This window comes from Urtica dioica, chromosome 7 (genome assembly GCF_054948205.1).
Source record: "Urtica dioica subsp. dioica isolate 48M chromosome 7, U.dioica_male_clone48M_v1_H2, whole genome shotgun sequence".
Classification (NCBI taxonomy): domain Eukaryota; kingdom Viridiplantae; phylum Streptophyta; class Magnoliopsida; order Rosales; family Urticaceae; genus Urtica; species Urtica dioica.
This window is the reverse complement of record NC_142762.1, coordinates 42032827-42049375: the sequence shown is the minus strand read 5'-3', so window position 1 is coordinate 42049375 and position 16549 is coordinate 42032827. Positions and strand designations below refer to the sequence as shown.

Sequence of the window (16549 nt, the reverse complement as noted above, 5' to 3'; positions counted from 1 at the left end):
ACGAGCCTTCGCCGACCTCCTCAGCCGCCTCCGCCCGATCTGCGTCATCGGCGACAACTTCTTCGGCTGGACTGCCCCCTTGGCCCGCGACATCGGCGTCTTCCTCGTCATCTTGGCGTGTTGAAGGTTAAAAAAAAACCCAGATCTGATTTTGTTGAGAGAGAGAGAATGTGGTTAAAAAAACCCAGATTTGATTTTGTGGATAGAGAGAGAGAGAGAGAGAGAGAGATAGAGAGAGAGAGAGAGAGAGAACGTGGAAGATAGAGAGAGAACGTGGATTGGTAACTACCTTCTACAAAATAGGAATTTAACATGCACAAAAAAAGAAAAAAAAATAACGTGATTTTAAAAAACTGCTTTAATTATTGAATGACAAAAAAGTAAAAAATATTTTGCCACTTAATACGTTTGGCTATTTCCCTAAAAAACTTCAAACATAGGCTAAATCCCAAACCTAATGTTATAGGTGGCCTAATTACTTAGAAAACTCATTTTTCTTTATAGATTATACAGTTTTAAGTGTACGTTATATATATATATATATATATATACATGTAATCCATATACAATTAAGTACTTAATATGCATCCATAGAATGTTAGAATATTTTTATAAAATATCAGTTATGAGACCGTAATATTATACACGTAAACTGTGCACCAGCACACAGTTATGAGACCGTAATATATATTATTTGAGCCTAATTATTAATAATTTTTAAAATTATCCAAATACATCCTCTTTCCCGAAAATACAAAATAATCAAATTGAAAAATGAAGAATTTGTTGCAACTAGTCAATCTCATAGGTATTTTTAAAATTCTAGTTAAAGTTTTATTTTATTAAGAAAATAGTCAACCATGTCGAAATAAATTAAAATAATTAATTCAATTTATTTTACTTTGTCAAGCTATTTTTCTTTAATTAAATAAAATTTTAGCTATTTTTTTTTTAAATAGTGGACTGTTAAACTACTGATCTAGTTCTTCACACACAATTTACCACTATTAAAAAATTTAACGATAACAAATTTAACGCATGATAAATGCATTATTGAAACCAAGTTTTTATAAATAGAAATCCATATGTTGGAGGTCCACAGATATTAACTGTTTTAAGTGTTCTTGAATTATTTCAAAAATAATTTTTTTGAATGGTAAAGAATTATTTTCTGTTTAAATTAATTCGTAAATCGTAAATAAAGTTAAGTAAACCCAAAATAGTACACAAATCTTTTAAAAAAGATGTTAACATCAAGAAAAATATATGTTAACAACTTAAAAATAATTATTTTCGTCCTAAATTTTTTAAATATATTATTTTATGCGATAAACTAAAAAAAAAAAAAAACCAGAAACAATTTTAACAGCCATGAAAAGCCCATCATCAAATTATATTTTTCGATTTTGTAATATACAGTTGCAAACTTTTCTTCAAGACTTTAACCATTCTAAAACCACGACAACAAAATAATCACCACAAGCTTATTCATACAACACGATGAAAACGACAGGATAATTGAAGCTCATTGCTCAATACAGTCATTCAGCTACACCCTCCGGCGCCGAACCCAATTTTCCCGGCACCGATATCGTAAACCACCTTAAGCGTCCTCTGCTGAACGTTCCCAAAGATCGACACGTCACCATCGTCACCATTGGGCGCGAACGCCAAACACACCTGAGTCGGCCTCGCGGCGTACAAGATCCCCTCCGCCGCCAGACTCACCGCTGCCTTCCCGCCAAAAAAGAACACCACTTTGGGCACACTGACCGTCTCGTTCTGGCTGAGGTCGAAACACGTGTCAAGTATCGAGAGCGCCGGCGCCGCCGAGTACGCCGTCGGCGGCATCCGCGTGATCACCGTCCCGGAGTCCACGATGGTCCCGCCGGAGTTGAAATTCTCCGCCGGAAAGGATAGCTCTTTGCCGCCGACGCTGATTCCGGCGACGGAGACTCCGTAGAAGGAGTCGCTGGTCGAGGAGAGGGGTGTAGACGAGGTTTCCGGCGCGGTGGTTTGAGGCGGCGGCGCCGAAGGAGAGGTAGCCGGAGGAGGAGGATGAGGTGGCGGGGAGGCAGTAGGAGAATTTCCGGCCGTATTTGGCGGCGGATTGTTCGACGAAGGAGACTTTGTTGCGGCCGAGACCGAGGAGACCGGCGGCGGCGCCGAAGAGGCCTTGGTTGTTTTTGCCGCAGCCGAAGAGGAAGGATGGGATGACGTCATAGGGGGTTAGGGTTAGGGTGTCTCTGGCGAAGTATCCGACGGAGAACGACTTGTCGCCGTATTGGATTCCGTATATGCACGTTAATGTTCCCGAGCTGCAACCCGGGGTTATACCTACACGGACACACGGTGTTAGTAAATTAATCAACACTCAATTGGAACGGAAAGATTTGCAACATATTAGTTTGTTTAAAATGTTCAATATATATATATTTTTTAATTTTATGATATAATTTTTTGAAAACGAGAATTTGGTTATATAAAAATCGTCAAAAATTTTCATTGTAATGTCAAAAATAGTTTCATCATCTCTAGGTACTTAGGTATCCACTGTAACTTTTATAATGCTATGTCATAAATCATAACTGTCGAATCAGAAAAAAAAATTTGGTGCTATCACAAATTTTAGCTAATATATTAATCAATTAATTTTGAATAGTTATTTTGTATAATTTTTCTTTTTTATAAATTGATAAAATGGCTTCATCACAAACTGTGAGACAGATAGAGAGAGATTGGGGAGGGTAAGTGAGAGAGCTGTTTGTTATGAATTACTTGATCTTGATCTGTTATGACTTTAACATATACAGCTAAGCTATAATATATGATACAAGCTTATTATTAGTAGTACTACTAATCACTAACTGGATTATGTGACATAACCACTAAGTCAAGCTAATTACTAATTGGATGACCTGACACAAATTACTTTTAAGACTGTTAAAAGAAATATATAATATATAAATACCGGTGGCGGATTTGAGGGAAGAGCACTCGGAGGAATTGCAAGAGATGTTGGAGTAAGAGGCAGAGGTGGAAGGGTCAAAAAAGGGCTCTTTTTGGGCGTAGCACTTCGAGCACGGCTTGCACTGCGTCCACGTCACGTCGCTCCCCGTGTCGAATATCAGAGACAGCTCTTCCTTGGCCGCCCCTAATCTCAATCTCACTATGTAGTTCCCCGACCCCACCGCCGCCCCTGATACTGCCGGAACGTCTGTCCCACCACCACCACCACCACCACCACGACGACGTTCCACTTGCTTCTCGGCTCGAACCACCCTCAGACGGGACCGGATTGACTTCACGCGAGCCTCGTCTTGTCGGAGGATCTTGCCGTGGTCTTGGACCGCCGGCGAGCTGCTGCATGGGCCATGCTTGTGCACCACTTTCAAAGTTGCTTCCTCTTTCTCATGCACTAAGAGAGAAAAAATAAGATAATTTATTCGCATATAAGAAAAATAGAAATAAATAGATTTAATTATTTTATTGTTAATTAATTTTAACAAAAAAAAATTGTTTGAAATAGTATAATGATTACTCTCAATTCATATTATAGCTATATGAGGCGTATGTTTGATCTATTTTTTTTTTTTTAATTTAGAAGAGGATTTAAATTAAGTACATATACTCAATTTTCCCAAATTTTAAAATAAATATTTTCATTGTTAGTCTACAAAATTCAATCCAGCACAAGTTAAGAATATAAATCCACTATCTTGAGGGTATGATGAAAAAGTGATATGATAATTTCAACTAATTATATTATATCAATCGTGACTTTAGGTGGTGTTGTTAGGTTTCATGATTTTTATGGGTTTGTTTGTTTAGTTGATTGATTGATTCTATGATAATGATATATCGAGCAGTGAATATTACACATATAATCATAAGGACGTATTTTTGTATGAGTAGATATTTTACAACAAAACTTAATTATTGCTTATGACTTTCTCTTTATGCGTTTTGTACATGTTACTAAATCCAACGAATAACTACAGTGAGACCTTTTTTTTTTATGTTTTGTTAATTTTTTTTTGGTGAATCATCGTCTAGTATTTCCGTGGCTCTGAAACTTCACCCGTGACTGTGATTTCTGAATTTTTTTTTTGCACCCCCTCCTCAATCCACTACAGGTACGACGTGTCGTTTAGCGTGTTGTGTATTTTATTGAACGTGGTACATTAGCTAAATACGCACTACACATCTGATGTGTGCATGTTAACCAACGCGAGTGATTCTGTACTTTATGCATTATTTTGAAGTCAAGTTTTTCACTTGAATTTAAAAGGCGAAGAGCTAAACCTAAATGTACAATATAATTTAATGTAGCGGACCCACACACCCACTTTCATAAATTTAATTCCGGAATAAATTGAAGGCCATGGAATTGACTAAAAATCCAAGCCGACTGAACACCATAAGGGTCTTCACGTGTTCGTTCCCTTGTCTTGTAGTATATACGGTAATAATTTTGTTCATATTGAAATTGAATTCACGAATCTATATTCTATATTTGCGTGTCAAACAGTCAATGAGATATCTATATTTGTAGAACAATGACATATGCATGGCACAAAACCGTCGTGTATTGACGTCGGCGTAATAAATTTATGAGTAGAAACAGCCCAACAAGCAAAATCCGATCGCCTAATTTCATGCCCTTAAAATCATAGACTTTGTATATATTAACTAAATTTTTTACGCTAATTTTTATTTGAATACTTTATATATATTTTATATTAGCTCAATTTTTCTTTTTATGTATATCCTTTTTTGAATAATATTTTTTATATATACATCTCCTATATATATATTTTATCAAATTCGTCCTCAGTAATATGTAAATCATGGCTCCGCCACTATTAAAAAAATGTTTCTATGTTTTGGTGGCGTTCTTCTTTTCTATTTATAAATTTTTGATTATTTAAGAATATTTATTACCTTTATTTCCCTTTATTTGTTTCTGTTTTTAGATTGTAATTTCGGATACAAAAGCTCTATTTATATTATATCTTTGTAATATTTATTTTCCACTCAGCTTTTGAATAAATGAAAATCAAACACTGGCTATTAAAGTTATGTGGTTATTGTCTAATCAATAACATATAAGTATAGGGGTACCCCAGCAACTATATACAAGTATAAATAAATTATACGGAGACATTAATCAGGAGACCAGTCACAAATGAAAACACCAAATAGAATAAACATGAAGTAAATGAAAAAGAAATAGATCTCCGATTGAGTACCTGAAGAAGAGTGAGAGCAGATTGAAGCCGGAAATAGAGAAGCCAGTGGAACAGTGTGAGTTTGTTCTTGCAAGGCAAAACACTTGCACATAAACGATATGCATATTATTAAAGATAAGATATAATATCTTCCAGCAGGGAGAGAATAACAGGCCATCTTAATAATTTGGAGCTCCCACGCAAAATAATTTATTGCTTATTACTAACAATCCAACCCTTTCCCTTGGCTTTTTATAATCAAGCTTATTGGGACACGTACACGTCACCTTTTGAGAGGGAGACAAATAATAACGCGTCATTTATCCTTCAATGATTTTCATTGTACCTCGTTGAGGGTATTATTGTCACTTCGACTCGTCAGTGATGTGTGACCAAAAGTGTCTTAGCACTCGCGCTGAGAAGATTGGGGGACCAAGCATGTGCTCACGCGCATTCGCTGCACTATTATCATCTACATTTTGATTTCTTTCCTTTGTGTTTTCAGTGGTTCATTTTTATAGCATACGTAGTGATTGCTTCGTAGTTCAAATTCAAAGAAGGTTAATTTAGTCCTCTTTTATCAGATAATAACAGAATTACGAGAGTTTGAGTTCCAAAAGACAAAAAAGGGCTAGCATAAACACCCACGCCCCCAAGTTGTTATAAAATTATTGAGAGTAATGGAGAAAGGAATAATATTTTCTTTTGTGTTGAAACGAAAAGTGTTACATTAGATAAGATCATAAGAAGATAATGCTTAATATGATAAAAAAAAAAATTATATTAGGTCGAAGTTGTTCCGATCAGTTAATCAAAATTTGCTATAATTGCCACAGTTCCAAAAGAAGATCACATCACAATAATATAATTAAATGACGTGTACAACACGGGATCATTCATATATATATATTACGTAGAAAAATAAGTCTTGTTGACGAGTGTGTGTGAAACTTTGAATTATAGAGCATCCAGTCCAGTGACTAGTTAGTGAAGTGATACCATTAAATCTTCGGCGTGAGAAAGAAAGTTTGTTGGAACTTGGTCCACATCCCACTCTCCATTTGTTTTGTTTTGTGTTTTGTGTTTTGTGTTTTGTGTTTTTTTTTTTTTTTTTTTTGAAGAACGATTTTTAATAAGCAATGAAGTTAGAGCCATGTCTGATAAAAAATGAAATTAGAGCCATGTCTGATAAAAAAAAAATGAAGTTAAAACTATGTTCCAAGTACAATTCTTTTTTTTTTTTGCTAGGACGTTCCAAGTACAACTCTTTTTGCGTCACAAACACAATCACAAGGGAGATTGTTTTTTCATAGCCTGAAATATCCAAAGCAACTCCTTGATGGAATTATTTTTCCAAACGTTATTGTAATCCTGTTTCTCACATTGTCTACTGACTCGAACCTTTTCCATATATACCAACCCCACTAACCACTCTCTCTCTCTCTCTCTCTCTCTCTCTCTCTCTCTCTCACACACACACACACACACACACACACGACAAACAGCTAGCATGAGAGTCATGGTTTCATTAGCATTACGTACGTGGTTTGCAATCCAATTTTGTTTACGTTCACGAAGTTCCAATAACAATAAATATGCATTCTGTTGAACAAAAAAAAAACAATAAACTCGCTTGCTTATTTTCTTTTACATTGAAAAATCAAGTAATTTAGTAGTGTTGTGTGTCTTTACCATTGTTGATACTCTGGTGATTTTCTTAAGAAAATATTAATTGTAGTGAATGGTTCATAATACTAGCTATAGTAATGACAATATCACAAAGAAATAAATAAAGCGGAGTCGGGTCATAATCTGAAAAGATTTTGATGGGCTAACTTACTGTTTTTGCATTTTAACTAATAGTCTAATTATAATTTTTTAAATAAAAAATAAAGGACGTCTTGCTGTATTTGTATGTAATAAAAGCTCCGAAACGTGAGGTAAAAAAGTGAGTTAGGTAGATGTTCAGGTCGCCATCTGAGTGTAACAAGCCAATTACGTACACAACACAATTTTTTTTTTTTTTTTTTTTTTTTTTTTTTTTTTTTTTTTTTACTTTTTAACACCGTCTTATTGATTAATCTCGGATCAACCTATATGTAAAGTGATCCGTATCTAGTATGTATGAAGTTTCCTTTAGCTGCATTCCTCGTAATAAGATGGGATATAGTATACCAATCTTTAACAGAAAAATAAATGTGACCATCTTTCAGGATTCGAGTTGATAAAAAAAAATCCAATCATAAAGAAAAATAACAACGTATAGATTTATAATAGTTCATTCTATGTGAGAGCGACCTCTATTTTATTTTTGCAGATTTCATTAATAAATCAAATCGAAAGTTGTATTTCCAATCTCTTTAGAGCTCCCCAAAATTAAACATCCACATACATAGTAAATATAGAGAAAAATTAGGCTTACAGATAAGTCTTCCAAAATACTCTCAACTAAATTATCCTTACAATATAATTTTTTTTTCTAAAGAGCTACGCCCCATACGATCCCCAAGAGAGAGGTTTATGCTAGCTAAAATATTTTTATTTAAATTGATTTTGTATATTTTTAAAAAATATGAAGTTCGATTTATATAATATCATTGTTACTAATTGTAGCTCGCCAAACAACTACGAACATTCAATAAAAGACCATTTAAAATTGGCATTTAACAAGTGGGCCAGGTCTCATGCGTGAGACCAATTTTTGTGCTTCTAATCTTTGATTCAATTGGGCCAAGTTCCGCTCGGGTCGCGTGAGACGATCACTATAATTCTTCGAACTGATTGGCCTCATTGTGCAAGCCTATAATAATCAATCCGAAGCCCTACACCACCGACACTAACACTAAAAAAAATCTATTTATGACTTGTCAATATCATATTTATATAGACTACCTGATTAAATTCTCACAAGTTTATGACTGTCAATATCATATTTTTTTACGACTGCCAATATCATATCTATATAGACTACATGTCAAAGTTTAAGTATTTATATAGACTACGTGATTAAATTGTGGAAAGGAAAATAATAGTCTTTTATCAGAAGCAGAAAGAAAAATAGATATTATTATCACTCGAAAGCACATCCGAAGATGAGAAGGTACAAACACCACTATAAGGCAACGTATTCCCATAGGAGTTTAGCAAGCATAATAAGCAAGACTGAGATAAAAATACATGATATGATCGATCACTAGTAATGAAAGTAGATCCGAATATAGTAAAACTATATATAAAAAAAAAGAGTAGTTAACAAGCATTGGGAGTAAATCCAATCTTAGCCCCGGCAAGATCGTACGACACATCGAACCCCTTCTGCTGCACATTCCCCACAATAGCAACGTCGTCCCCGCCGCCAGCAAACGCCAGGCACACCGTCGATTCCCCCTTCGGAAACAATATGTTCGCCGGCACCAGATCCACGGAGGCTCCGCCGCCGTACACGATGCTCATCTTCGGGATCGAAAACTCCCCGGTGGTCCCCACGTCGAAGCACGTGTCAAGCAGGTTCGAGCCCGGGACCGTCACGGGAGTGTACTGCGTCATGTACTTCTTGAACTCGGCGCTCACCGCCCGGTACGCCTCCGTCGGCAGCCGCGTGATGACCGTCCCGGAGTCGATGATCGTCGGCGCCGACCTCAGCCCCGCCGTGGGGACGGCCTTGTCGCCCACGGTGATGGCGTCAATGGTCAGGGCGTAGAAGTTGGGGTGTTTTTCGAGGGTCAGCATTGGGGTCTGGATCTTGGCGGCTGAGCTGGCGGGGCCGAGGGTGAGGTGGCCGGCGGAGGAACCGGCGGTGGGGAGGCAGTAGCAGAATTTCCGGCCGTAGTTGGCGGCGGCTTGTTGAACGATGGAGGTGGCGTCGCGGCCGAGGCCGAGGCCGAGGAGTCCGGCGGCGCCGTTGAAGAGGCCGCCGTTGTTCTGGCCGCACCCGAAGAGGAAGTTTTGGATGACTTCAGAGGAGGTTAGGCTCAGAGTTTCTGTCGCCAAGTAACCCTGCGACACTGACCCGTCGCCGTATTTTAGGCCGTATATGCACGTCGATGCTTGCTTGCGGGTCCGACCCCGAACACCCTTCACGTTCGTAACACATACGCAATTATTTTTACTTTCTACCTTGTCTTACTCCACATTTACATTACAGTATGCTCACTTAAAATTGGGAAAAATGCTGACTTTCTATTTTGATTTTCAGAAGTGTCGGGGGTTTGTACCCAATTAGTTAGTCCTAGGAAAATAACGACATTATGTCTTAGAATACGTAATTATGTCATATTTACATTAAATTTATAAGTAACAAAGTCACTAAAATTTGTTGATTTTTTTAAATAGTCTAATTTTATAAATTTTAAATAAATAATCATTATATTGATATGACATTATTTAAAAAAAAATTAACATTCTATTTATGTCCTTGTAGTCTGACTGTTTATTTATATTTATCAGCGATTATTTATAATTACTAACGTCTTTTTAGTTTTATAAATAAAATCTTGTGGCTACCTACCTAAAATTTATTAAAGATTAATTATATGGAAAAATTTGAGTTTTCGTATGACTATATTTGAGACTGAACCAAAAACCAATATATAAGTTATTAATCATAAATAAATAAATAAATAACCTTAAAAGTGTACGTATAAAAACATTTCTAAGCAGTCTCATTCAGGGTTGTACTATAGATATTAGTTACCCGAGCGAGATTTGAGGAGTGAGCAGGCGTCAGAAGAGCATGTCTGGTTGGCATAGGAAGTGGAGGCTGAGGGGTCGAAGATGGGCTCCTTCTGACTGTAGCAGTGAGTGGCGCAGGGCTGGCACTGCGTCCACGTCAGATCGCTGCCCGTGTCGAACAACAGCGATTGCTCTTTCTCCGGCGTGCCCAGCCCCACCGTCACGTAGTAGTTTCCCGACCCTAATTCGCTCCCCGACTTCGCCGGCAACGTCGTTGCTTCCTCCTCAAACTTGCTCTCGCCAGAGAATCGGGACCGGATTAGTTCAACTCGGGTTTTGTCTTGCCGGAGGATGTCGCTCGCGATCTCCGCCGCGCTGCTTTGCTGGTCGAGGTGAGAGCACGGGCCGTGCTTGTGCACCACTTTCATCAATGACTTCGACTTTGGCACTGAAACCCTTATACTAAGTATTTTTAGCACATATATCCTAAAAAAAAATACGCTGGATGTATATACTACAAATAATAATTAGTAAATAATTTCAGTGTGAGCGAGAGAGAGAACCTTTGGAGGAAGGGGTGCAAGATGAGGAGGGCGTCAAGGACGAGAGCTGAAGAGTGTAAGTGTGATCAGAAACGCGGCGACTCTGCGCCAAAGCAAGACATGATAAGAGAAGAAGACATACGTCCAGGAATGAGTTAGCCATGTGGAAAGAGAGGAGATTGAGTCTTTACTTCTCTTCTGTAAATGTATTTTAGGATGATGACCAATTATGTTTCCCAACCGCGTCTATTTATAGCCTATAATTGCATGCACATGTTTATAGTACATGCATATAGTCAACTGAAAAAGTCTTGCTTATAGTTGAACTCACCAATCACTAGTCTATGCTCTTGTCTCCGACTTAAATGTTGTCATTAAATATTATGTAACTCGGCACGTAGCTTCGTTTCAACTTTCCTTTTCATTATTTGTATTTACCAAGACAAAGACTCATATTCACCGGTACAAAACTGAAATCCTACCGTGCTTAAAAACAATTGTAAAATGATTCTACAACACTTAATAAGCATTGTAGAATCCAACGTTATAGAAGCTTCTACAACGCTTAGATTATCCGTTGAGAAGAATTTCGCCACGACGAGAAACATATGTCGCCATGGCGATGATTCTACAACGGATAGTCTAACCGTTGTAGGAGATATGAAAGATGGTGAAATTTTACGACACTTATTGTAAGTGTTGTAGAAACATCAAGCTTACAAAGCTTAGTCATAAGAGTTGCAAAAACATCCCGTTTCTACAACACTTATTTTAAGTGTTGTATAATCTCTAATTTCTATAACACTTAGCCATAAGTGTTGTAGAATGTGAGTTGTAGAATTCAGCATTGGTACTAGTGATTTTTGTTTTTTTTACGTCTCATTAGGGACAAGGTAAAGAAAAATAAAATAATTAAGTTTCATATTCAAATATGGAGTTGTGCTAAGATTTGCATAATTAGTTCAATTATAGCTGTTAATTTTTTTTTTTTTTTTTTTTTTATATAAATATGATGTTTGGTTTCTATCGCTGCTCTCTTACTCAACCATGTGAACGGCATGTTATGAGGGATTTTCTCTTATCTGAAAAACATGAAAGCCCAACCCAAAAACAAAGAAGTACGGTGAGCTCAACACAAGCCCAACCCAAATTTTCCACTCAACTATTTTTCTCACTAAAAACACTTTTGAGACTAAAATCAAGAATCAAGATAAATCAAAATTATTCCACTCATTCAAAATCATACAAAAAAGAGGAACAATCTAATTTCATTCTCTTTAGAGTGGAGAAAAAAAAAATTCACTCTCTCCCACAAATAAAAGTTACCAAGCCAAATTATATTTCCAATACAAAAGTGTCAAATAGCTTGAGAATCGATTATCATGTTCTAACCTTGTTAAGATGAATATTTCACCACCAATCCGACGGGTTTGAAGGCACGTGGCCAAATCCGTTCACGCCGTGTCTATAAGTGTTAATCCAAAAAATGGCTTAACACTGCATATGTACTTATTCATATGACTTATCGTGCTTATATCGATGATAAGGTGATTATTATATATTTTCTTACGTGGAATAATAAATATGAATTGAGGACTTACCAATTTCTAACCCATTGAAGACTCTACACAACTTATATAATCTTCGTCAATCTGTGAAACTACGCTACACTTCAATTGTTGGACATGATCATACAAATATTTATTTATAGAGTACATAAGAAAAATAGTCAATTTAAATATTATAATTAAATGACGTGTACAACACGGGATCAAAATTTGCTATAAATAAAGGGAAAATAACACATTTATACCATGTGTTTTAGTGAAATGTCGAGTTTAACCCTCAGTTTTCAAAAATGTCGAGTTCATACCCTCTGTTTAACTAAAATGACGAAATTATACCCTGAAATGAATAACAGCGTCACAAATCTCCCTTTCATTGATATTAACTCTTATATAAGAAAAACCGAATCAAATCTAAATCAGTACCCTAATTTCCAAATTCTCAATTTTGAAATAAAAATAGCTTTAAATTGAAATTAAATAATAAAACTCATACCGCCTAAGAAATGACTTCATTCCGTGTTCGAATTGTAACTCTAAATCTTGGATTCTCTGTTCGAATATGCGATTTTGATGACTATCAACTATCGATGTTTACCCATTTACCTCTTTCTGTGATCTTCATGATTAAGAGACTGTTGTTTATTTTTTAGTTTTTAAATAAATTACATATGTAGCGCGAATGAATAAAGATAATTGGTGTTTATATTATAAATATTATAGTCAACGTCAATGAAAAGTCAATAAAAAGAATATTTGTGACACTGTTGTCTATTTCATGGTATAATTTCGTCATTTTAGTTAAACAGATGGTATAATTTCGTCATTTTAGTTAAACAGAGGGTATGAACTCGACATTTTTGAAAACCGAGGGTTAAACTCGACATTTCACTAAAATATATGGTATAAATGAGTTATTTTCCCATAATTAAATGAAGTTGTTCCGATCAGTTAATCAAAATTTGCTATAATTGCCACAGTTCTAATAGAAGATCACATCACAATAATATAATTAAATGACGTGTACAACACGGGATCATTCATATATATATATATATATATATATATATATATATATATATATATATATATATATATATATTACGTAGAAAAATAAGTCTTGTTGACGAGTGTGTGTGAAACTTTGAATTATAGAGCATCCAGTCCAGTGACTAGTTAGTGAAGTGATACCATTAAATCTTCGGCGTGAGAAAGAAAGTTTGTTGGAACTTGGTCCGCATCCCACTCTCCATTTGTTTTGTTTTGTGTTTTTTTTTTTTTTAAAGAACGATTTTTAATAAGCAATGAAGTTAGAGCCATGTCTGATAAAAAAAAGGAAATTAGAGCCATGTCTGATAAAAAAAAATGAAGTTAAAACTATGTTCCAAGTACAATTCTTTTTTTTTGCTAGGACGTTCCAAGTACAACTCTTTTTGCGTCACAAACACAATCACAAGGGAGATTGTTTTTTCATAACCTGAAATATCCAAAGTAACTCCTTGATGGAATTATTTTTCCAAACGTTATTGTAATCCTGTTTCCCACACATTGTCTACTGACTCGAACCTTTTCCATATATACCAACCCCACTAACTACTCTCTCTCTCTCTCTCTCTCTCTCTCACACACACACACACACACACACAAATGACAAACAGCTAGCATGAGTAATCATGGTTTCATTAGCATTACGTACGTGGTTTGCAATCCAATTTTGTTTACGTTCACGAAGTTCCAATAACAATAAATATGCATTCTGTTGAACAAAAAAAAAAAAACAATAAACTTGCTTGCTTATTTTCTTTTACATTGAAAAATCAAGTAATTTAGTAGTGTTGTGTGTCTTTATCATTGTTGATACTCTGGTGATTTTCTTAAGAAAATATTAATTGTAGTGAATGGTTCATAATACTAGCTGAGTAATGACAGTATCACAAAGAAATAAATAAAGCGTAGTCGGGTCATAATCTGAAAAGATTTTGATGGGCTAACTTACTGTTTTTGCATTTTAACTAATAGTCTAATCATAATTTTTTTAATAAAAAATAAAGGATGTCTTGCTGTATTAATTTGTATGTAATAAAAGCTCCGAAACGTGAGGTAAAAAGTGAGTTAGGTAGATGTTCAGGTCGCCATCAGAGTGTCATAACAAGCCAATTACGTACACAATTCATTTTTTTTTTTTAACTTTTTAACACCATCTTATTGATTAATCTCGGATCAACCTATACGTAAAGTGATCCGTATCTAGTATGTATGAAGTTTCCTTTAACTGCATTCCTCGTAATAAGATAGGATATAGTATACCAATCTTTAACAGAAAAATAAATGTGACCATCTTTTTTCAGGATTCGAGTTGATAAAAAAAAATCCAATCATAAAGAAAAATAACAATGTATAGATTTATAATAGTTCATTCTCAATGTGAGAGCCACCTCTATTTTATTTTTGCAGATTTCATTAATAAATCAAATCGAAAGTTGTATTTACAATCTCTTTAGAGCTCCCCAAAATTAAACATCAACATACATAGTGTTGACCTGTAAAATTAGTACAACAATATCTCACGAAAATACACAGACTCCGAGTATAAGAACTCCGAGTATAAGAGAGCAATGTTTTCTAGAGGTTCTAAGTATCAATCAATCAGTGATCTCCTTCCTAAAGTCCTCTGCGAGCTCCTATTTATACTTGTCTGGTGTAGCTTCGTGGTTGTGGGTTTTGACGGTTATTATGGGGAACGTGGGGTGATCAATCCCACGTTCTAGACGGTTTTTTGGGTAACTGTCGATTCCCTCTCGCTGAGGTGGACGGTTACACGATTTCTGAACCGTCAAGGTGCGCGTTTAAGCATTTGAAACATGTTTTCTTTTGATTTGACTAGTCTTTGACCCACGATCTTCTCTTCTCTCCGAAGTTCTGATCGGTAGGTTTCGTTCTTAACTTATGAACGGGTCGTTCCTTTTCAGTGTTTAACTCTTAGGTCTATTTTACCTGAGTTCGGTGCTGGATTTTGCATTCTGCTCGGGGTTCCGACTACTCTACTCGGTGTCTGACTATTTTATCCCGTAACAGCAGCCCTCCAGTTTCTTAGTATTTTCAGCAAAAATGATAAGGAACTATTTCGGTTTAACAGATTACCGCATTCATCTTTGCTTGTTCGTCTCGGAATGACCCGAGTAACGTTCTACATTTTTATCTTTTTGTAGGGTATCGCATGACGTCGTTTACCTTTGGTGATATTGAATCATCGCGTCGTTTCGCTTTGACGGTCAGATCTGCTTGGCTTCTTGGACAAGCTTAATCCAAGCCGTTCGCGTGGTCTTTATATAAGGCTTCTCCTAAGTTTTTGGATTCATTCCACGTTTTCTTCTAAATTTTACTCTCGGAGCGTTCTCGGCTTGATCTGCCTATTCAGACTGTGCTCTCAGCTCTCTCGTTTTTTGCTCGGATCTTCCGATCTTCAAACTCGCGGGTAAGGCTTCTTCATCATTAATCCGATACATTTCTTTTGTTTTGAGATCGTTATTCGGTGATCTGTATTTTCCTTTACTTATCGTATTCGGACCCTTCGGACTTTAGGGATCATAGTTTTCGACTTCCTTAGGGACATGGGAGGACTTGCGCGTCCTGACCTGAGTTTTGACCCTCGTGTCGTTCGACGATCGGAGCCTGATCCCGATAGTGTTATCTTCTCGGATGTGTCCACGTTTCCTTTCCTCAGGAGTCGCGTTTGGTATCATGTCCCAGAGATCGGATGAGACCGCCCCGTAATGGCTTTTGATGAATCATGCGTGTATCCCAGTCCTGAGTCCGAGGGGGTTGATAACGAGGAAAAAGTTTTTGATTCGTCTTCCATGTCGTGTAGGGAGACCATGGTTCTAGAGATATCGTCTTCGTCTGCTTCTTCGAGGGGAAGCGAGTCGGAGTCCCGAGAGACGATGAGTCCTTCCCTTTCGCGCGAGTATTCCCACGATGCTCCAGGCCCGAGCGGGAAGACTTTTGGGTTTGATCTCCCGGAGGAAGAGGATGAGGCCTTAGTTTTTGAACGGAAAGAGGGCCAGTTTTCGGCCAAGGTTTGGACTTCTCGGGTTACCGAAAAATATATACAAGAACTGAGGGAGGAATTTGAGATAGCAGAAGGAATTATCATCTCGGCGCCTTTAGAAAATGAGAGGGCCGATCAGCCTCCTGCCGGGAAGATAGCGTTCAACAAGGCTATCTTGAACGTGATCGGAGGATTACCGATGCATCCTCTTATTTCTCAGTTCGTTTCTGACCTGGGTTGTTCTCCTACTCAGCTCGTCCCCAATGTGTATAAGATTTTCGTTGGGATGGCTGTGCTATGGGCGAAAGTTTACGATCGGCCCGTCACTTTACAAGATTTTTCGCAATATTATTTGTTTAAGTCGGCTCCCGGCCAACATGGTTATTATTATGCTCGGGCCCATGATGACCAATCTAGGGTGGTTACTCGTCTTCCTTCCAGCCAGAAAAATTGGAAGGATTACTTCTTTTGGGTTGAAGGGAACGCCTCTTA

General features: G+C 36.7%; 1 protein-coding gene and 1 pseudogene across 2 annotated transcripts; both read right to left on the bottom strand.

Annotated features, from left to right (window-relative positions):
- Window positions 1–1369: 1369 nt before the first annotated feature.
- On the bottom strand, window positions 1370–5457 carry LOC149391724 (aspartyl protease family protein At5g10770-like; annotated as a pseudogene). Its single transcript, XR_016300355.1, has 3 exons — window positions 5253–5457; window positions 2972–3418; window positions 1370–2337 (listed from the first exon to the last, which is right to left on the bottom strand). The product of XR_016300355.1 is annotated as an aspartyl protease family protein At5g10770-like (transcript).
- Window positions 5458–8275: 2818 nt separating this feature from the next.
- Window positions 8276–10116, bottom strand: LOC149391723 (aspartyl protease family protein At5g10770-like). The gene is made up of 2 exons (XM_089620139.1): window positions 9925–10116; window positions 8276–9305 (listed from the first exon to the last, which is right to left on the bottom strand). Exons 1-2 carry the CDS (start codon window positions 9976–9978, stop codon window positions 8481–8483), a joined length of 879 nt encoding a protein of 292 aa, XP_089476265.1. The 5' UTR covers window positions 9979–10116; the 3' UTR covers window positions 8276–8480.
- Between the last annotated feature and the right edge of the window lie 6433 nt (window positions 10117–16549).

What these genes read in the sequence shown, in the direction of transcription:
- LOC149391723 (XM_089620139.1), bottom strand. Translation starts at nt 9,978, where the DNA reads ATGCCAACCAGACATGCTCTTCTGACGCCTGCTCACTCCTCAAATCTC. An exon ending in ACTCCTCAAATCTCGCTCGG is followed by an intron (nt 9,306 to 9,924) that starts GTAACTAATATC and finishes ACGAACGTGAAG; the next exon opens with GGTGTTCGGGGTCGGACCCG.